The 23,258-nt window shown below is 38.8% G+C and overlaps 1 protein-coding gene and 1 long non-coding RNA gene across 2 annotated transcripts in view; both read right to left on the bottom strand.

The window, feature by feature from the left end:
* The window catches only part of LOC100740783 (beta-1,4-glucuronyltransferase 1), a 57,432-nt gene that overhangs the window by 2,844 nt on the left and 31,330 nt on the right, over positions 1-23,258 (bottom strand). The window contains exons 2-4 of the mRNA XM_003491762.4: positions 8,342-8,888; positions 4,062-4,439; positions 638-973 (exon numbers count right to left, since the gene is read on the bottom strand). Of these exons, the coding sequence (XP_003491810.1) occupies positions 638-973; positions 4,062-4,439; positions 8,342-8,707 (1,080 nt within the window). The 5' untranslated portion in view covers positions 8,708-8,888. The remainder of the gene's footprint in view (positions 1-637; positions 974-4,061; positions 4,440-8,341; positions 8,889-23,258) is intronic.
* Positions 5,781-8,322, bottom strand: LOC117152064. Its single transcript, XR_004462293.1, has 2 exons — positions 6,674-8,322; positions 5,781-6,582 (listed from the first exon to the last, which is right to left on the bottom strand). It is a non-coding gene; the product is annotated as an uncharacterized LOC117152064 (long non-coding RNA).

Raw genomic sequence — 23,258 nt, 5'->3', positions numbered from 1 at the left:
AAAAAGAATGATATAAAAATTGTATAACGATGGTGCAGACATTTCGCATTTTTTGCCAATTAAAATGCTAATTAGATTAGGTTAGATTTAGATTATATCTGGAGCGAAATTAAGTTAGGTTAAGTTAGTTTAGGGTAAATGTAATTGAGGTTAACTTGTAACGATGAGTAATTAATAGCTTTAATCGTAAATAAAATTTTAGAATAAAGAATATTAATTATTTAAGTTATTTAATCTTCAGCTTTTTGGATATTTTGCATACTATTGATATACCGTGCGTGGACTGAAATAAAATCCTGTAGTGAACGGTTGCATAGCGGCATTTGGTTGTATGCGAATGTCACAACGTAAAAGGTTAACACAAAATAAAAGTTTTAGATCGAAAGTACAATCCGACATGGGAGTTAAATAGAACAGTGACAATCTAGTAACTTTCTTCTCCAATATTTCGACATCTGATTAAATGATAAATATGCTTATTTCAAGACATGCATTGTAATATACATGTATATACTAATGCTGAAATACCAGCATTAAAAATATAAAATGTTCTTATATATATATATATATATAATAAGAATACTTTTATTTCATTTCTAACATTAAAAATTTGCAAGGTTTTCCAATTCTAACTTACCAAATGTGTTTTATTATTAGGCGGTTGACTCTTCTCGTCCACCTCGAAGATGGACAATACAAAAACTTTGGGGTTAGGTTTGTAGAGGGCGGGCTGATCCCTCTTTCTGATCATCTCGAGGAATTTCGCGGGCAAGTCTGGATTCGGGTAAAGCTCGATATCGCTTGCTAACACGTAGAACGTCGGCGCCGATTCACGGGCTATGTTACGTCCGACGTTCACAGGGTACAGCAGCTTCTTCTCGTTTTTATACATCTTTGAAAGCGTGACATTCACCCACGGTGGTCCCAGCGTGCAGTTATACGAGTCAGACATAACTTTCTCGGTCGGGGGTACCTATTTCAGAAAGCAGATTGTGCCACACATTATAATAACAGCTTACAGACTGGACAGTATATGTATAAGGTTATACTTGATAATTTTATAGCTATTTTATTTTTTGGTTATTTTGTAGTTACCTAAATTTTTACTAGAAAATAATTTCCAGTGATTTTTATATTTTTTAAAATTCATAATAACGATAATGGTGGTTATTTCTTCAGTGAATATAATAAAACAGATATCTAGTACGTTAGTAAATTCCCTAGAATATATTTTTCTCGAACGTTCATTTTCAAGACTCTAGGCGAAGATAGTAGAAAAGATGAGATGCGTATCGAATAGGCAGAATTGGAAAGACGATGCAATACTTTCTGTCGAGACAGAATAAAAAGTGGAACAAGATGAAAGGTCGGGAAAGTGGTAATTAAACCGTGGAACCAATCAGCGGCCGATAGGGAATGCCTGTTTATTTCTTTCCGCAGTGCATACATAATACGACAGTAAGAGAGTCGTCCTGGAAACAAAGTAGAGCCTTCGCACGTGTAATTGGTACACGTATTTCGAGGTACTAGGAGTCGCAATCGTGATTTCGCGTTCTAATTAATTACGTGCACGTGTATCGACGTTACGTCGTGATACAGAAGGAATTAATAACAGAGTTTCGCCACAGAAAAGTACAGCCGCAGGAAGTGCTTCTCTTGCCAATCTATTTTCTCATGCCGCCTGTCTCCAAGTCATTTCACTTTTGCAAAATATTATCCACTTACCTTACTTAATTCGTTCAATTCTATTTCTCTAACTTATTACCAAAGATTTGACGTGTTATTAACGGTAGTGAAAGGACAGAACGATTTTGAAAATTTTTTTTAAACATGTTACAGTAAAATGTTTGATTGCAAAGAGGTAGAAGTAGACCTGAGCTCTTGTTGTTAGTCCCATCTTCTTATGACTAAGACTGTCGAAAATTTAAATATCTTTTTATATTCTTTTTGGATCCTTAGGAAAAAGTAGGCCAATCTTTTGGATTATTATTTTCTGTAATTTTTAAAATATTTCTGGGATGTTGTTCTATCGATAAGTTTTTAGAGTTTTGATTTTTAATTTAGTCTTCATTACATTACGCGACCAATTTTTAAGTCAAATGTTCAACAAAAATGTTTATTTATTCGAAAATTTGTATTATTTAGAAAAAATAAAAGTTTGCTGTGAAAAAGTTTACAACCGAAACTTGACGAAACATAAACGACACTGCGATCCCTATTCGAAGACTTTGATACTGGACCTGGTATCACAAGTAACGTCGTCATAACATACGTCTAAATACAATGAACAACATGAAAATAAAAAGCAAAATAGCGGAAGATGCGTGAATGTCACGCAGTGGAAACTCGACCGAACTGAATACACCGGCAAGCGTCAACAAGTGACCCGATAGCATCGAAATTCTGCACGATCAGCACAGTCTCGTGTTTTCAAAACGTGAGTGGTTTCCATATCAAACGTGCCGAGAAAATCTCGTGGATTCCTTTAAAAACCAGCCTCATCTCCAGAATCTTCACAGTTTCACGGAGAAATACATAAAAAATTCAACAAAATGTATTTTAACACGTATTTCGTGCTTTCACTACTTGGTTTGACGATATGTCAAGCAGTTCCAGCGGAGAAGAAAGAAGAAATCAAAGAAGAGTTAAACAAGAAGGAGCTAGAGATAGAACAGACTGGAGAAGATACCGAGAGATCCAAAAAATCGGTATTCTTAATGGACCAAGCATTGGGAGAAGCTCAGAGTTTCGGTATTCAAACTCCTTCACAACATATTCAGAGTTTGAATATCAAACAAGCTCCAGGAGTTTCTGAGACTGTCAGCATCCAGAATCCACAATCTGTTCAAACTCTCAATATTCAAACTTCACAACCTGCTCAAACATTCAGCATCAAAGATCAATCTAGTTCAACCTTGAGTATCAATCAGGATTCAGGAGTTTCCGAGACTATTAGTATCCAGGATTCACAATCTGCTCAAACTGTCAGCATTCAAACTCCACAATCTGTTCAAACACTTAACATTCAAGGTTCGCAACCTGTTCAAACGTTGAACATCAAGCCAGGTTCTCCGGGAGTTCAAACACTAAGCATCAAAGGTCCACAAGCTCTTCAAGCCTTCAGCATCAAACCAGGTTCTCAAGTCCAAACCTTCACCATCCAAGGGTCACAACCTCTTCAAACATTCAGTATCCAGGCTCCAAACTCTGTACAAACTCTCAGTATCCAGCCAGGTTCGCAAGGAGTTCAGACTTTGAACGTGATTCAACCTCAACGCGATCAAACTTCTGCAAACGTGATAATGGGTCCTCAGCACACCAAGACTGTCCAGGTGATCCACCCTGGCCAAGGTGGTTCTCAAACCAACGTAAACATCGTCCAACCTTCACCGAAAGAGATTGACGTACCTGTTGTTGAGAAGATTACTCGTACGGAGAAAATTGTGGAGCCTATACCGCAAAGAGTGGTTGTTTCTGAAATGGAAGAGGAGATCGTGGCTCCTGTGGTGCCTATTTTTAGGGAACAGGTGGTTTTTGATCCAGAGTGTTCTTGTTTAGTAATAGAACCAGAAACCTTGCCAACCTTTTTTAAGTACTTTCATTTTAAGTATGGAAAACCAAAATTCTACTCAGCTGTGAAACCTAAGATGTTGATCAAGCAACCTATGAAGTTTTTGGAGGTTAGGGAACGCGCCTTGATAGGTGTATAGAAAGCAGCACTCGATGTAAGAGAATATTTATTTATTTATTTATTTATTTATTTATTTATGTAAATTGAAATCTCTAAGGATTGTGTGAAGTAGAATAATTTATTTGCTCTTTCTAAGATCTTTAAGAGCAGTTGAGAGAAACCCATTGTAATTGGAGAAATAAAATTGAAATAGCACCTAATTTCGATTATACTTATTACTTTCCCAATATCTGAAACCGTACACTTCCATAATAACGATCTACCGAGGATAGATACGATAAAGTAATTTAAAGTAGATGCAACGCTAATCGGTCCAACAAATAGGGTACATAAATAAGGTACAGAGAGGAAGGAAGTCATTAATACTCACCATTTTTGGCACGTGTTTGCTGCTGAAGAATACATGAAAGGTGACCAGCTGGGAGACCAGAGAGCTGCCACAGTTTCTCGAGTACTTGATGGCGTCGAGGGTCGCCGCGAAGTCTGTGCCAGGGGCGTGCATTGCAATCGATATCGGCGCTCTCCATCGCTCCAGCAACGGCTCCAGATTGTCCAGGAACGTGTAATCCGCGTGCGTGGTGTACGTCACGCTTTCCCAACATCTCACCGCTATGCTCATCGGCACGTAATTATAGAGGACCCAGTAATCACCTCGCTGCGCCCTCCTCGGTTCCAAGGATTTTTCGTTGCACTGCACCGCTTCGTTTAGGCTCATCGCTGATTGAACGACCGGCAAACCGCTCTTTGTCTGTAACAGGAATGCCAAATTGGTTAATTGACGGAACCGAGGCGAGGCCTTCTGACCCTGGCAAAGAATATCGGTCTTCAAATCTGACTCAAGCGAGAAGTAAGACATCGCTTGAAACTTATTGCAAACCAAAGTCAATTAGAAAATCTAATCTAAGTTAAAACGTGATTCCAATTGAAAGGAAAATGTTTGTCAATTATAGGGATCCCTAGACAAACTCCTAAGGAATAATGGTTCCTTTACATCGAGATATAGGAAACAAATACAAAATATAGGATTTCAAATACAATGTAACAGTATATAAGCAGGCGACACGATGCAATTTCACTCTTGAACCTATTCTCGATAAAACATAATACCACAACGGTTGCCTCGCTTACTTCCTCACAATCTTCTATACTGAATTTTGCGCGTGACATTACCGGCATTCCCCTTTATTACTAAATTATTGTTAGATACAGTTTCTTGCAGCAGTATCCATCAGAAAGGTGGTAGAAGGAGATGGTAAAAGCTTTCGCTCCAATTTTGCAGAGTGACGGGATGGGGAAAGGCGAAAGGGGGCGGGCGGAGATACACGTTGAAGTTTTCCCTTTTGAAATATTGAACTGCAAAGCGGTAGGAGGCGGCTTCTGAGCCCGGTTTTACGCGACTTAATTCCTCTACGCTCCCCTAGGAAACTGCGAGAAACTTGATTGGCGAAAAAAGGGAACCTAACCTAACCTAACCTTAAACGACTAACCTTAGACCTATAGTATATCGAACAATTGGTGAATTATACAGACTTCCGAAGACTTCTGGATGACGAAACTTATCCGGCGTAATTTCAAGTGTCTCGAAATTGGACACGAATATTACTTATTTTAAATTTCGTCTCTTTTTATATTTTTACCGATGGAAATTTTCCAGTCATTGCCGTTCTCATTATCAACGAGCTAAGCGAACTAAAGTTCTTCTCGAAACGTTCGAAGGTAAATAGTGTAACTTGATACTTCGGATATTCATGGTAGATTAAACAATTTCAACGCGGTTACTAGAATGATGTTGAACTGTTATGCATGTGAATGGGTAATCAGGTAACGTACAGTTAATGTTAAAAATGGTTACACTGGTCGCAGCTAGTATCTGGAATGTCAGTTCACGAACGTTATCGTGACTACCGTGCATGTAATACGACAATGTAAGAGCGACCACTTCTGAACCTGACGTAGTTTCTTGAAAGGGTCGACAGATCTTATCCAATGATCAGGATTTTGAACGAGGTCGAGTCGCTTCTCATCCAGCGGCGAGAACAGTTGAATTTTGGATGAAAGTCGATCGTTTCGGACAGAATACACTTTTTTGCGCGATAAGATCTGGCGAGATAAGGCCGGGACAGAAAATATCCACGGCGATGGACACTCTGTAATCCAAGAACTCTCTACTTGGCTCATATTTCTGTCATATACAGCTTGCATCGACCCTGTCGAAACGTAATTTCTTCGATGTCACGAAATCAAAGGATTCACGATTAATTTTGAACTTTACTAATTTTATGAAAATCCAAAATATTTAATAAGTAATTATAATTAGAAATAATATTACATACTATAATTTCTTTAGTATTATCATCGTCAGTAGCTTCTTGCGAAAGATATATTTTCCATATCCAATTATCGAATTTTCTAAAAAACCATTCCATATTTTCCATTTACTATTAATGTCGTTTTTCCACCATGAATTCCATATTTTCCATATATAATTGCATATAGAATTTTCCACCAACGATTTCATACTTCCCATTTCCCGTGTGAGTGGATCTTCTTCCATCAATTGCACACTCGATTTTCCATATCTGATTACAATCGATTTTCCAGGCTCGGTTCCGCATCTTCGACATCCAATCGGAATCAATTTTCCGCGTGTAATTAGATTCAATTTTCCGGAATCAATCGCACATTTTCTACATTCAATCAGAATCAATTATCTCGGTTCAACTTCAAATTCAATTTCCACCTTTTCCATATCCAATGTGCAATCCATTTTCCGCCATCAGTCTCGCATTTCCCACGTGCAATTGGAATCAATTTTCCAAGGCCAATTGCACACATTCTACGCTCAATTAGTATCACTTTCCTGGCATCAATTTCACATTTTCCACGTGCAACTGAAATCAATTTTCCACGACCAATACCACGCGTAATTAAAACCAACTGCACAATCAACCATAATAGCATCTATTTTCCTTCGATAATTACCTCGCAAGTGGTGTTCACACGACAATGTTAAACTTCACCCAGAAACACAAGACGTAGAACGATGTCGTAGAACGGATTAGTCATCCGAGATTCGAGCGAGTGGTTTGATGGAAAGTCCGATAGGACGAGATTTCTCTCGTCGTTTTTTGCTCAATTATCGCGGCAACGCGCGCGATTCACGTTACTTGCATGGCATCGAACGTGATTATCGATCGAAGCCGGGGTAATCTGTCGAAGATTGCGATGCTAGCAAATCGGAGAGTACGCGGAGAGCTGTTGATCGAAACAACGATCGATCCGTGAAATTGGTTATGGTTGACGGTATAAATAGCCAACCTGTGAATAATTCATTGATACTTAATGTTTATAATCTATGGTCTAAGACCGTAATCGATTTCAGTCGATTTCGTTTGATCTGGTTTGATCAAGGCCTACCTACTACCATTGACTATTCAGTATCCTATCCAGTATCCAGACGTGTTTCCTTCTGGAATCAGAATTAGTCGTTTTATGGTATAGAATCGAAGTGCAATTTACCTCGCTAAATAGTTATCAACAGTGCTACAAGTCACAACATTACATCGGCATAACGTCGTCTCTACAGTGAAAAATAGAAATACCAACGGATATTGGTTAATTATTTCCCGGCCTTTGTTCATGCTAGCTACCTAGATGAACAGAACATTGAGTTTTTTTCACAACTAGCAGCTGACGCGTACCGGCTTTTCCACAAGTACACTTTGTTTTTTTATGAATTTGTACTACGCTGTGATGCACAAGTTCTTTTTTCTTGGTCAAAGAAAACTTGTTTCTTGCAACTTGTTGGCAATATCTTCTACCACCTCTCTTCGATTATGCTATACGTGTACGTGTAAGCAGCTTGATATACGAATATATGGAAAAACGAATATGATATTGTTTGTGGAAAATCGAGTATACCGCTAACAACGAGTTTGTTGAAATTTTGAGGCACAGGATACATTAGCCTTCTGAATTCTCAATTATATTGTATCATCGTTATATTTATTTAGCTGGTCCAGACGATCTCAAAAAATCCACTTTTAGCTCCTCTGTGTTCTATTTGGTTCGTGGCATTATCTTAAATATGGGCGATACTACCAACAACCGTTAGAAAGATGGCTGAATAGCTTGCGTTAGATTATTCTTTTCAAAATAATGCACACATTGTTCCATGGTAATTTTACTTAGAAGCTGAATTATTTGAGTCTCAATGCGCGTATTGTTTGCACATCGTAACGTTCCTCTTTGAACAACTTATGGCGCGTTCGCACTAAGCGAGCGAATGTTCCCCCACTTTTCCATCGTATCGTATTGTATTGGGTTTTCCCTTACTCGTCTGAAAGCAAGGCGTTATTGCGAGCTATTTTTCTGTTTCCCGTTTGCCATGAGTCCAGTCTTTGACCTTTCCATCCTTCTGTCTCTTTCCATCCCTCAGCCTCTCGACAGGGCTCGAATAGCTTCGAGTCCAACTTTTACAAACTTAGTCCCCTTCAAAGCGTTAGCTACGTGTTTAAAGTGTGTATTCCCCTTTAAGGCGTAAATACGAATATGTACGAATACAGCGTTGCATCTGACCGTATGTACGCGCTTGAACTTTACTTTTGCTCGCTACAGCGTAGCCAAAAACTCCGAAGGAATTCCACTCACCGTCTGATTATGCCTGTGCTCTGGCCCGTCGCCGTTCTTGTTATCAGCCTTGGCCTCGTTGGTCGTTGGCCTCGTGGTGAGCAACCTCGTCCTGGCTGGACTGGTCGTGTTATCGCGTGCGCTCTTGTTCGAGGCATCCTTGATGGCAGGCACAGCTGACGACGTGGCGCCCTTTTGAGTACCATTTACGAGGTCCACGGCGCCAAAGGTCTCGGATTGCAACGGCGCCGCCCAATTTGTCGGCGGTTCCTCGATCCAGGGCCCGGAGGAGCCGAAGTGGGCGCACACGTAGAGCAACACGCAGATGTTGAGCACCACCGACACCCGAAGTGCCCAATTTCTACGTAGTATGCTCAACATGCTCATCGCCAGCCTCCTCCAGGACCACGAACCGGTTACCGTCCTATGGAGATCGTAACCAAGCGCGGATGGATGCGTTTGCTGTTCTCTTCCACCACCTCCCCACCCCTATGGGGCCCCTGATGCTCCGCGATCAGGATCTGAGCATTGTTGGCCACAGCTTCGACCTCCTCCCTCTGGTTAGCCTCTGAAACACGAATTAGACTTCGTTTAGGGCCGATTTCCTCGTCATTCGATTTTTCTTTTATACAGGCTGGTTGGTAACTGGTGGTTACCAAGCGGAAAGGGGGCGATTCTACGCGAAAAAAGAAGTCGAAAATATAAAATAAACATTTTTCGTTCGAAGCTTTGTTTTCGAGAAAATCGACTTTGAATTTTCGTTCGGTACGCGTCCGGTACGTTATAACGGATCTCACTGTAGATCGTTGTCTTTCCGTTTGTACCACCAGTTACCAACCACCCTGTATGTCGCACTTTCATCAGCGATCTGAACGCAACGTATTCTACGGGTTGAAGGTGTTTTAAGAAATTGCTACTCTGAGATCTCGTGACGAGCACTCTTCTAGCGACAAGTACTCTTTAGCCTTGCTTCGAGCTTGCTGGACAGTCTCGTTCAAATTGGCAACAAATTCTCTGGATTCTAATGGCAACTACTCGGTGATCTCCGTGATTCTATCTTGATTCAGTTGATTGTGGCTTGATCGCGCCTTCATATAGCGATCTTTACGTCAGAAAATATATACAAATATTTACCTACTTCGCAAATACATTGTATCAGCTTACAGATACGAAGCTAGCGTAGATAGTAAACTCATTGTAGCATGTTTATCATTTATATTCGTTGTCGTTTATTATATTGGTGGAATTACAATTTCCATTCAAGATTTAACGGGTTATCGGTTTGCTCGTGGCAGTGTCAAACGATCTGACTAAAATTAACTCGTCTTTATTGATTTATCAACTCCGTGACCAAAGCAGTCCCTGATTAACAAACGACCCCGTCTATAACAGGTTTAATAATTTCTACCGGGCCTACGTGGATTTCACTGGCCATTGCACAAACCCGGATCGTGATCCCAGGGCGATGCATTCTGAAACAGAATCTCTCTGCCCGGAGAATCGTTAACGACTTGTTAGTAACTCAGTTACCTAATTCCATCCATCGGTGATAATGACACTCTGCGGTCGGCATCGATTCTTTTTGCCACTTTTACTACGCATCGATGACTGCCAACGAGCAATGCCGATGCTTTCATTGTAAGATCCCGGGCCATTAAATGCTCGACACGGTTCATTATCAGAGATAGGAAAAATAGCCGTAAAATTAACGTTTCGTTTTACGAGCGTCAAATTAGTATCGGTATGGAGTTATTGCGATTCGCAAAGTAAGTGAGTTTTAGTGCAGCTGCCAGCTTCTCAGAGGCCGTATTCAACGACCTCGTTGATCGTAAATTAGAGAAAAGTACGTCGAATAGGAATCACGAAAGCGTAGAATCGCACGTAACGCAGAAAATGCACAAAAATATATGAAATGTCTGAAGTATAACGATCGTTATGATATCTTGCGGATGAAGCAAATTCCTACTGGTTAGTTACTGTACCCGGTGCGTGCATCTGATACATCCTGTGTCTCAGAGATCATAGATAAGCGGCGACGGAAACAATCGAAATTAATCCACGTAAAACAGCTGATTTCATAGAAATTGGAAAAAAGAAATGTGATTATTTGGTTGGCAACTAAGTGATCGCGGATTTTCTCGATACTACCTAATGGAAAAACTCGCATTCGCTTAGTTGCCATATAGGAACAGCAATTCGACAGCTGCCTGATACATTAACAGCAGACCGATGCAAAGTTCAGGAGTACTGTAACTCCTGAAACCCTAACAGCAACACATGCACAACGCGTCCGCCGTTTAGTCCCCTTTGCTTTCGGCTGGCATTATCCGAGAGCGTGCTCTTTGTCGTTCCTACCCTTGTATCGCTGCCAGGCAACTTTACAAAGGCCTGTTCCAGTCGTCGAACGATTCTTGGGCACGGTTATTAGCAACGAACGACGACAGGGTGGAAATTGGCGCGGCACATTGTATCGCGACTTAATACAATATATGTACAGCAGACAGCAGTTTCTGAAGTTGAATTGCACGTCGGTGGAAGAAGTTAGGCAACGTCGTACTGGGAGCCACGCGAAACGACGTATTGCTTCCGATGATTATTGCCCAAGAATGGATCCAACGGAGGGGAACCCGATTTACGCTAAGCTTCGTGATTGCCTTTGCAATTTTTTACGCCACAATGTGCAGGTATGTGGTTTTTGTTAGACGAGGACGTGACGGAAGATCTGTCCGCAGAGATTCTTTGGTATATTTACGCGTGCCGATAGGTTAGGGTAGGTATTGGGTATTTAGGTTAGGTTAGTTTCTTGATTCGTGTCATTAGAATGCGAACATTTACAAACATTTAGATTTTGACGAATACGATTAAACGGGTGAAATTTAGTTATGCGTATAGTCGAAACTTGAAGTCTTTTGGGTGAAAGTCTATTTACCATTTATACGAGTAAAAGTTTCTTTTAATTCTTATTTATCTCGAGACACACTATATACCGAATATTTACAAAACTATAGACGATAAATCGTGGCTTATTAAAAAGGGTATTTTATGTCTAATAAACATATATCCAAAGTCATTCCATTTTTGAGTAACCAATGTTTAAAAATTTAGCAGTTGGGCGCCTGGCGTCAGGCAACCTGCCATGCCTCGTTCCTATCGACGCGCTCGTACGAAACTTTTAAACGGCAAATTATGTGGCACCCTTTCTAACCTAAAATAATTTATGAAATTATTCCTTTATCTAAATGCAAACGAACTCGTAATAAATTACTCGCAGTCAATGCTCTGATACCGTTAATGCAAATGTATTTAAACGTAAGAAGCGAGGAAGTCGAACCCTTCGAGCTCGATGTTACAGTTTATCGTGGCAAATTCTACGTCGACTCGATCGCCACGTATAACATTACTAGAAATAATGTGTGCGTAATAACACGGTAGAAACTCGATTATCTGATGGCAGACTGAAGGCTGGATTAATCGAAATTCCGGCGGGACTCGCAACCTCTAAGAAAAACTTGAATATAATTGCCAACTGTGTTGCATTAAAAAGTACATAATTAATGGGTGGGAATACAATTTCTCGATCTTTAAGCATGATATTTAAACTGATTATGTAAAACATTCTGTAAATTGAGGGGAAAAGAAAGGGAAAAAGTATTCGCGTGCTGGAAGACGTTTCCGAGACCGATTTTAGAGCTTGGTATGCACTTCATTAGGATAATGAATCAACCGGTAATGGGACAGTCCTAGTTTCGTCATTCTTTTTTCCATAACTTTCCAATCTTCATGACTCTCTAGAGAATAATACACGATTTGAAAAAAGTGTTTTTAAAAGTTTTTTTTTTTTAGAATTTTATGTGATAAGCGATTGCTCGAATATGCTTTTTAATGTTTTAGGTTATGAAGCAACCTGTAACTCGAGAAATCGTCTGTTTGTTGTTACAAGTTCCTTTATTACTTTATTGCGACGATAGATAATCGTTCGAGCATTGTTTTTCAATTGTTTAGGTTAGGTTCGATATAGATTTTGATTGAACGTTAGGATAAGGCTAAATTTAGGTTAGGATTTCAGGCTCTGGCCATGTGCTTGGATTACGTTCACAGCTACGTTCTGATTAGATTTTGGTCAGGCTTGGGTTACGTTCTAATTATGCTTAGGTTATGACAGCGCTAAATTTTCAATAGATTTAAATTACGTCTCCACTATATTTTAATTACTCTTTGAATTAGATATCCGTTCCGTTGGACAGAGTTACGAGGTATTATATTTAGATCCAAATTTAACTTAACCTATATTCTGATTTTATAATTTAACGTTTAGGCTATAATCAAGATTTAAATTTCGTTGGATTTCATCTAAGTTGCTTTTAATCTCAATTCAAATTCACATTAACCACTTACTTTGGTCTATTTGGATCTACTGGTTCGACTTAATTATTAATCCAATCATTTTTGAGAGGTTATGGCAATATGTAATTCTATTTTAAATTAAATCGAACGTACGTCGTCTTTAATCTCAATTTAAATTCATATTTGTATAATACATTTTTTATCTACGAAACGATCTAGCGTTGTATAAGAAGTTGATTAGCTTTCGAAAGTAGCGAGAATGGGACACCGTTTCGCGAGTTTCGACGAACGATTACGCCAGCCTGTATAGTTAATCGCTCGACGCGAACAGAAGACACGAGACGAACGAACGGTCGACGAACTTGTCGTATTGCAAAGTCATCGCGGTGTAACGCAGCCGAGGGGCAAGAAAATCGATGCAACTGTTAATACGAATGATTCATCAGCACTCAATTACCGTGCAAACGCACGAGATGTTACGTAGTCGTGACTCGTACACGTCGAGGGCACAACATTGAAACCATTTGTCGTCACATCGTGGCAATAGCTTTCAGTAGCCGTTGCATCTCCCTTTACGCCATGGAAAAAGATGCTGTCAGGTTGAATCACGATGGTGAGACACCATGCTTATCTATGTCTTTTATTTATCTTGTATCATAGTAGGTTCGTTCACATAGAACGATTTAATTTGTGGGTTCAACTAGAAATCACGTTTCCTATACATATACGCAAGGTTAAGTTTATAGGTTAAATTTTAGGTTAGGTTAGAATTGGTTTAAATTTCCATTAGATTTCGGCGCATCTTTTTACACTCTTGCGTTAGATTCGAATTACGTTCGGGTAAAAGTTTCTCCACTTGAATCAGATTTGTCTGTCCTTAAGACCAGTTCCGCGTTTGGCTATTCACGTTTAGATAAGTTTGGGTTAAATTTCCTGTACAGTTTGTTTTACCTAAACATCTCTGTTCGAAGATATAAGTTCGACTTGAATTAAACCATTCATCTCTTTCCTTTTCTCTGTTACACAGTTAAATGTAGGCTAAGTTTGGGGTAATCATTCATCCGTTATCATACAGAATGAAATCCGAGTTAGATAAGTAATCTAATTTTACCGAAACTTGGGATGAATTAGATTTTCCATGCTACAAACAACAATTCCTTTATAAATAGTCATTGTTCGTTTCATTTGAGGTTATGGTACGGGTAGGGGGGAATGGGAAGAAAATTGGAAAGGATTTAGAGATTATTATCAGGCCATAACGATAAGAAATATACTTAATGGAATTCAGATAAAAATAAATTATTATTCTCAATGCTATTTCATGTTATTCTGCTGATGATCTGACAAGGTATCGGCTTGAAAATGTGTTTTTCGAACGTTCCAAGAATCGTAAATCGTAACTCGTTTCCCACTAACCATTACGATTGGTTCCGGCGATAAAGCCCGGCGGGTTGTTTAAAAACAATTTCGCTTGTCGCGCGCAGCCAACGTGATGCACAACATTAATATGCACTTCCGCAGAGGATGCGCCGCTCTAAGTACACGATGTGTACTAGCGTGTATTTATGTTGATAAGAATGAGAGGATGATGAGAGGAGGGGAGAGAGAATCGCGTCTGCGTTCTAAACTGATGGCGTAGAAAGCGAATAAAGTAGAAAGAAATTGTTTCTACGCTCTACTGGCTATGTTGGCAAGATCTTGGAAACCTGATGCGTAAGAGCCGAACGAATACAGCGAGGTTATAAAATAAGTAGACTGTAAGTACGAATAAGACGAACAATATTGGTCGCTTAAAATTGTATGTTTTATATATTGTAGAACGAATAAATTGCAAATGCCGAAACAAACACCGGTAAACAGTGTTGGTCGTTAAAAAGTTTGTATATTTTATTTATTCTTGTATTTAAAACACGAAACACGAGGACCGTGTAAAAATACGGTGAATAACATACGTAACATCGTAACGTTCCGTACATTTCGTCGCTTTCTTTTATCTTCTCCTGCGATTAATTTAATTAGGAAAGTTAATTTTAAACATTGTTTATCTACAGGGTGGTTGGTAACTGGTGGTTAATAAAAAAAAATTTCTTTTTTAATTTTTCTATCGAGACAACGATGTACAGCGAGATCCGTTATAACGAGACGGGATAAAGTGCACGCGTACCGAACGAAAATTCAAAGTCGATTTTCTCGAAAACAAAGCCTCGAACGAAAAATTGTTATTCTATATTTTCGACTTCTTTTTTCGCCTAGAATCACCCCCTTTCCGCTTGTACCACCAGTTACCAACTAGCCTGTATAATAGAACGATATAAATATAAATAAACCGTGAATGTTTATTGCAAATTCGCAAATATCGGACGAAACATTTTTTTAAACAGAATCGGAGTTTACAGAAATTTGCGAATATTCGACGAAATATTTTTCCGAATAGCGAAGCTGGTTTTTCTTTTTCAAAGCGGCTGTATACCTCGGTCAGCTTGGAATATTGGAATTATTTTTTTTTTTTTCGCTGATTGGTACAGCGTCGAGTATATGAAAGCGAAGTTGGCAAAGAATTTTTGCAACTTCAAAAATTCAAAGAGATTTTTACGCCTTTTCGTGGAATTCGATCGATTCTCTTCCTGCTCGTCAAAATCAATTAATTTGGAATATTGGAATTATTTTTCTCTTTCACCGATTGCTCGTAAATGTACGACAAAAGATTCCTAAAGATATTTTGGAATTTTGAAAATTGAAAAACACTTGTACATGTTCGCATGGAATTTCATAAATTTTCCTTCGCTTCGTCAAAATGAATTAATTTGCAACGTTGGAATTATTTTTCTCACCGATCGGTAGCTTCGAGCGTTTAATAGAAAATTTCCAAAAATTTGTCCTAAAGCTTCAAAAACCGATATAAATATTACATATTTATACTCTTATCGTCGTTCATTCGGAAATTGTCTGATTAATTTTGTGAAAATGATATTTACACGCAAACATGGCAAAACTTGTAAACTCGTGGATGAAAAGGCTGTTTTTCGGGTTGAAAGGCCGCGGCTATCCCGCTTCCGGTGAAATTTCGCGCATCGCCCCTAATGGTTTCCTATGCAGGCGCACACGATAACCACATTATCTGCCACGATCAAACTCCCCGCGAGTGTTGCGAGCTTTCAGCGGCAATGAATCCCTCCCCCGTCTCTTCCCCTGCAAATAAAATTTTCTCTCTCTTTCTTCCATGTACATTCCGTGTATAAGTGAATCAAGTCAGAGCTGTTGTAAAATTAACGAAGTAAAGATGAAACAAATATCGTAGTTATCGGTCTACTGCTGCCGGTGGTAATTACAGCGACGAAGCTACTTAAAATAACATTTTTATAAATACTACGATAACAGAAACAGTTAGGTGGAAATTACCTTTTTATAGGATACATTAATAAGGATATTTTTTATAAAAATATTTGAAGCCAAGTTTCAGGAAAATTTCACGTTACACTGTACGCAAATGTTTCAGCTAATTTCTATAGAAATTATTTATTTCGTGTCTTTTAATCGTACAATATATCGTCATTGTTTGGCAAAATAAAAATAAAACACCCTGTATATAGAGAGGGCAGAAATTTTAGATACAAAGAAACTTTTCTATCAAAGTTTCTATCGAAACGGTTTCCGAGATACTATCAGTAGAGATATTTCTATCGCGTAATATGAAATTTTTCGTCTATCAAAAAACGAGCAGCTTTCTCGCTAAGGCGTCTATCTCCACTGTACCGTGACGCGCGTCCATCGTGCGTCAGAAGGTACGTGTATCTACTTCACTATCGAACGAAAACCGATAACATTGTTTCGTAGTACGCGAAACGACGTTTTGCCTCTGAACATAGCAGCGATAGGACACGTAAACGACAACGAGGTAACCGAGAACTTCTGGATTCGTGTTCCTTCGTATCAATTTCGGTCACCTACGCCTACTTCCGGAAGCAGCCGGATGGACGGCCGGACGTCGTGGGCGTTTCGAATCGCGATCAAGATCGATACGTGGAAAGCAGAATTCATTAACGAAATTAGAACGAGATGCATACCGGGTGGATCGCTAATAGAATTGCGATTTTGAAATTGCCTCTAATTGGAATTTCATACGATTTCGATGAAAATCTGCTTTGCGCCGAATAGTAGCCGGCTTACGTTCGTTTAGATAGCTTTCCTGGATTAGTTGTCAAATATATTGGAATTATCGAGTTCTACGTCGAACGAGCAGCCCTCTCCGATTAACGTGCAACGATGGAAATAATTTTTTAACTAATTGGTAGCTTCGAGCGTACGATAGACGGTTTCTAATGACCTTTTTGAAATTTTGAAAGTTTAGAAAGATCTTTATCTAAATTCCAGAAAAATGACGAATCTGCTTTTTCTTCGTCAAGCGAGTGGTTTTCCTGTATCGCTGTAAAACGATGTAATTGTATCTTCAACGAATTGCTAGTTTCGAGCGTATGATAAAAGACACCGATTTTTGAAACGTCGAAACTCGAGGAAGATTTTGATGACATTTGGAGGTTATATTCTAATCAGGTTTTAGGTTATTCAGGGTTAGGTTGGGCTTAGGTGATTTTGAACGACAAGTGTAAAGCTGGTAAGTAATAAAATTGTCCTTTTAAAATCGTGCTTAATCGTACTTCCACTTTAATTACTCTAAATATTTACTTTAATTGTATTCTATCTTATTGTAAAATATTGGAATTATTTTTTGTCTAATCGACAGCGTGAAGCGCGTGACGGAAAATTTCAAGGATTTTGTCGAAACTCCGAACGTTGAAGAATATTAGCATTCGGACCGCGTCTGATTAAAAATTACAATTATTTAATCTTTAATTGTAGAATAAAATAAAACTTTCTCTCAATGCCACACGCGAACTACAGAAACGAAACAGGAACTCTCTCTTCATCGCCATATTTCTCGATGTATAACCTCAAACTCTGTCTAATCCTACGTTTATCCCCAACCTAACCTAACATCATTGCCGTTCGAATCACATTATCCACCAGAAGAGAATTATCTACTAGTCGTTCGACCTCTCCGAAGAAAGTTTCATTAAATTTTCTCTAGGTTGGTACTTTTGTTCTGGTATTTCCACTCTTCCATCTGTCTCTGTGTTTCGCTATGCAAAGAATATTAGTATTACTCTGGATGCCTGGTAATAGACTTGTTATCATATTGAAAGCTATCTCGTGCATCGACCAGCAATTCAATTAGAAATATAATAGCGGAACGGTTTCTTTTCCGCGGAATTAGGGATTCCCTAGTGCCGTTTGATCTCCGCAAGAAATCGATACCGGAAGCTTTTGGTTTACTCGACGCCTGGTTCTTTTTCCTATCTCCGGACTATCGGGTTTTCAGACCAATTGGAACGATCGAGTTATTTTCGTCCTAATGAAGTGTGAAATATCATTGCGACGTTGCCTACAGATATTAATGTATTATTCGTAGATTATTTATACGAAGGTTATTTTTTTAGATATTATTATTATTAACACTAACCTTAGCAAACCTTAATTTAAAATTCTACGTTCATTGCTATTTCTTTTGTTCCTCTGACTTTAGGTACATTCTTATGTTACCTGATCGATCAGTTTCTCAATTTTTGTTAATATAACGATTTACATAAAATTGTTTACTTTAGTTTTTAATTATAGATGAAATTTTGAAACCGGTCATCTGACCGAGTAAGGTTAGTGTTACATGATAACATTGTAATATCGTGAAATATTAACCACGAATTTAATTCGAGGTTATCTTCTTAGTGTAAAACAATTTGTAGGTTATTTCTGGACAATATCGATATCGACGCGCGCGTGTAAAATTCTAAAATGAAAATATTTCCAATCTCAAAGAAGTGGAAAAGTAGAATACAGGTCTATTATTACTTTGAAATTGATTTCAACGTACTAAAATAATTTTACGCCAGTAATACGATTATTTTTCCATTTAACGCTACAAGTCATTATAACAACGTAGCGTACCAACCTATCGTTTGTAGCGTGAATCAGAGATGATCAATTCTACAAGGTAACATTAGGTACGTATCAACGTGTCCACGAGCAGACACGCGTCTTTGACTTCGAATTTAGGTCATCGAATTGCCACTTCTAGTGTCTATCGGCAGCTAGGGAATTGGACCAACTGTGATCGTTAGTGACTATTGAACGTTTCCTTTCGAACAGTGGCTATTTCATTAACGAGCCGTTGGTACCAGTGCTGATTTAGGCCTGCGACGAAGCCCATCGCGAAAAACGAACGTCGTTCTCACCCGGAAGCAACGATAGCTCTAAGAAGCCAAACTACGAAGGTCTGGAAAGTGATTAGTTGGGTCGATTCTTAGCTCAGAAATAAATATCTAGCTCCTTCTGACATCTTTTCTTAGTTATTTCTTGGTTGCAATTCTTATGTGGCTGGGGATTTATTCGAAAATATATAGGGTATCGCTTGATTCTCTCATTCTCAATATTTATGCCTATTTTTAAGACACAAAATCATGACAAGCGTATCTACTGTTAGTAAAACTGGACTTACGTATCGTTATGTTCTCTTTTGCGGAAACAGCAAAGGAACGTGAACGTTTCGTACTGAAATATTGCCTTTCCGAATCACGATGTCCCAGGTAATAACCAAACAACCTACGACCCAATTCAAATATTTTTCATCGACCGGAAACATGGCAACGTGGCGACATCAAAATAAACAAACGTTAAAATAAAGATCTAGTATGGTCTAGTGAAAATCTAGTAACTTCTAGAAAACACGCGACGCACAAGGTGCGTTATTAGTTCGAGATCTACTAAAGTCGTTCGCCTATTAGATCTACATGCTATTCGTCTAATTTATCTACTAAAAAAGCTTTAAGAAAGTAATTCTACGGTACAATGGGTTGTTCCATCTAGCACGCAATTCTAAACCATTCGTGCCACTCGAACGCAATTAACTTTGATAGAGGAGTATCATCATACGCTTCCCTTAGTGCTTGGGCATCCATTGTGAGATAAAGGCGCGTTTCTAAACTGATATTAAGGAAATTGCGATAGTCAACGCGTACGATATAAAGCAAGGTCAGTTGATAGGACCGAATGAATACAGGTCATCCCACCCATCTCTAAATTAGAAGTGGTGCTAGGGGCGCGTAACAGGCTGCGCTCTTGCGAGAATTCAAACGTCTCATCGGTTCGCTTTCTTAATAATAGCACCGCCCCGAATTAGGCAAGCTTTATCGATAAAGGAAAGAGGGCGACGACGTCCGCCTGGACGGTGACAGCCTTGTCACCGTTGTTACAGAAACACGAATATCGAATATATTTTATGGCTCTTAACCAATTCTATCAAATGCAGGGCGAAGATTGGCCCAGTTCCAAATCTTCGCAAATTTTTTCCAAACCAATTACTACGTATACTGACGTAAAATTTTGCTGAGATATTTACCACAAGTTCATCTATCAAACCTCGAGAAAAACTGAAGACTATACCTAGTCGCGGAAGACAGTTACAGCGTTATACAGTTACGGAGGACCTACGAGATAGGTCCAGGTCTAAATCTTCTCGAATTTTTTCCAAAGAAACTGCTGCGTATTTCGGCCTAAAATTTTGCAGAGATATCAACCACTATTGGAGGGAGGTACACTAATTTTTTAGCGAAGAAATCTGGAGGAGACTGTCTTTTAACGACATTCGTACGTTTCGACGATCGTCTTGAACGAACAAAAGACCTCGATCGATTTGTATTCTACGTCGGTGTGTTTGTCATGCAGATTCAAATAAAATATCCAGGTTATTTTCTAACTCGAATAACGAACAACAGATAAAGCTTAAGAAGACGATAGAATGAATTATAACGACGATTTCTGATCGAAAAGAAACGAAACGCAAAAATCTTCCAAGTTATTTCTTATAGTCAGTTTAGTGTGATGGGAATTTTTCTAATTCCTCGCTACGATCTTTACTCGTGAAATAATAAAAAAGCACGCAAGGTAGTTTGAAAGTTGTCTAGGGCCATTTTCCTATCTACGTTTTTTCCATTCGATCGTCGTGGGATCGATGCACGCTTTGGTGTCGCGTACCATGAAAAAGCACGTGTACATGTCGGTCGTGTAACGACGAAATGAATTATGGAGCAGGGATACGGCTACTATACGAGTGTCCGTGTAAGACCACGTGATAACTGAGAGGAACGATTCAATTTGTATTATTTGTCGCTTAGATTTCTGACAATAACTGACGATAAGAGCCGTGATTTCTTGATTTCGTAAGATACAAAGGATGTTAAAAATGGATTGTCATTGGCATTTCAAAATTAATGGGAGCTAAAGGAAATGAAAGATCAATAAATCCTTCTGATACCGAGCATATTGGATGTCAGAAATGTTTAAACGAAAATTCAATTCTAAATGCAATATATCTGTATCTGCTGACGCGCATTGAATAAAATTAACTGAAATTAACAATACAATTTAATTTATAAAGTTTCAGAGTAAAATCGAAACGAAAGATTTGTTCGATTGCTTCAGCGTATTTCAGACTTTTACGCTCGCTTGTCCTCTGAGCAAAAATCGAACACACCGAGTCGAGGACGAGGCTAGTGTTAAACGACTGACTCACCGCCTCATTATCGAGGCAACGGCCAAGAAATTACAGAGTTGCTCGCATCCTGACCGTTTCGCCTGGAAAGAGGCAACGAGTCAAGAAATCGAATCTTTTCTCCCGTACGATCGACAGACCGACGATGCTTTAACCGTCCGGGTCCACTCTGACCCAGTCGTTCCGTAACGTCTGTTTCAAAGTGCTGAACGTTCGATGGAAATCGGATACGTCATTTATTTTGAAAATTCGAATTCCAACTTCTTTCTCATTTCAATTCGACAAGATTCAAAGAAGCGAACAGAACTTCGCTGGAGGTCCGTTCTGACCCGGTGCGCGAAGAAAGAAGAAATTTGTCAAAGTTAAAAATCAAAGTCATAACAATAAAAAAAAAAAAAAAAGGAAAGAAAATGATTCTTGTACCGTCAAGGTTGCATTTAACGCGATAATTTTTATACTTTACGCAAAGCAGCTTAGGCTACCTTTTCGAGCGTCTAATTAATTCTAATTTGAAGTACGAACAGAGTTGAGTTCAGTTGGAGAGGAGGAGCAGGAGGTAAGAGACCGAAAGAAGGTTAAACTCGGGCTTTTATTATGATGGGAAGTGGTAATTGCTATGAATAGAATGTTGGCTGACAGTGTAATGAAACGATGATAGAATACAATGGCAGAGCGATGAGGAAACCAGGTGAAACTTGGGAAACACATTGGAACTTGCGAGCCACGTGGCATTTTGGCACGTTAATCGATTTTCTATGCCATAACATCGTACATACAGGATGGTTGGTAACTGGTGGTACATGCGGAAAGGGGGTGATTCTAGGCGAAAAAAGAAGTCGAAAATATAGAATAACAATTTTTCGTTCGAGGCTTTGTTTTCGAGAAAATCGACTTTGAATTTGGGCTCGGTACGCGTGTACTTTATCGCGTCTCGTTATAACGGATCTCACTGTAGATCGTTGTCTCGATAGAAAAATTAAAAAAAAGAAAATAAATTTTTTATTCTATATTTTCGACTTCTTTTTTCGCGTGGAATAACCTCTTTTCCGCATGTATCACCAGTTACCAACCACCCTGTATATCGCACTATAGCGTAACCGGTATATGAGAATTTCATTTTTCTATGAACACGACTAGAGAAATAGATTCTGTAATAATTTCTAATTATATTCGTGAAATATAATATATAACGATATATACAGGGTGTGTCGACGGTACAACCTGGAGGGGGTATGGAATATGAAATACATTTTTTTCACTCGAACCTCTGCTTTCGAGAAAATCGACTTCGAGTCGAAGGCACTAAGAAAAATGTATTATTTTATCAAATTCGTTAAAAGTCGCGACCAACTTACCGACCGATCAGTGTCGTAATATATCGGTAACGGTTTCGTATTATTCGAGCGTGTAACGTAAAGGCACATTCGTAACATTTGCCTTACAGCATCCATTGCTTTCTTTTTTTTTTCTTTCTTTCTTTATTATTGTTTTATTTAACTTACTGTTTTAGTTCAGATTTTTATCGGATGCCGCGTGAAGCCCGTTAGAATGAAGCGAATTCGCGTCTCTAGTCCGCAAAACGTTAAGAAAATCTCCTTCGAATATAAGCTAGATTAATAACATTAACACATCCTTTGACTAATTCGTTCCACACTGGTTCTAAGACGATAGTAATATCTAAGAAGATAGTAATATCTAAGAAGATAGTAATATCTCTATCAATTTTATATTCGATTTATCTTTTGCTTGCTATTTATCTTTTGTCCCCCTCTTACGTCTCGTTTTATACTTTAGGGGAGGAGTTTCTGTGAATATTATTTTTCCTTTCTCGGAAGCATTCTATTTCTGTTTTATTAATTTTTTACTATTTCCTCTTACGATACGATAATGAATGTTCCAGTAATTCCTTCTCACCGAGTCTTCGGTCCAACGATTCCCTTCAAGTTAGAGTTACTGGCTTGGCAACTAAGTGATTGCGGATTTTGTCAACAA

The sequence above is a fragment of the Bombus impatiens genome, unplaced genomic scaffold (genome assembly GCF_000188095.3).
Source record: "Bombus impatiens unplaced genomic scaffold, BIMP_2.2 scf_0637, whole genome shotgun sequence".
Classification (NCBI taxonomy): domain Eukaryota; kingdom Metazoa; phylum Arthropoda; class Insecta; order Hymenoptera; family Apidae; genus Bombus; species Bombus impatiens.
This window is presented reverse-complemented; position numbering and strand designations above follow the sequence as displayed.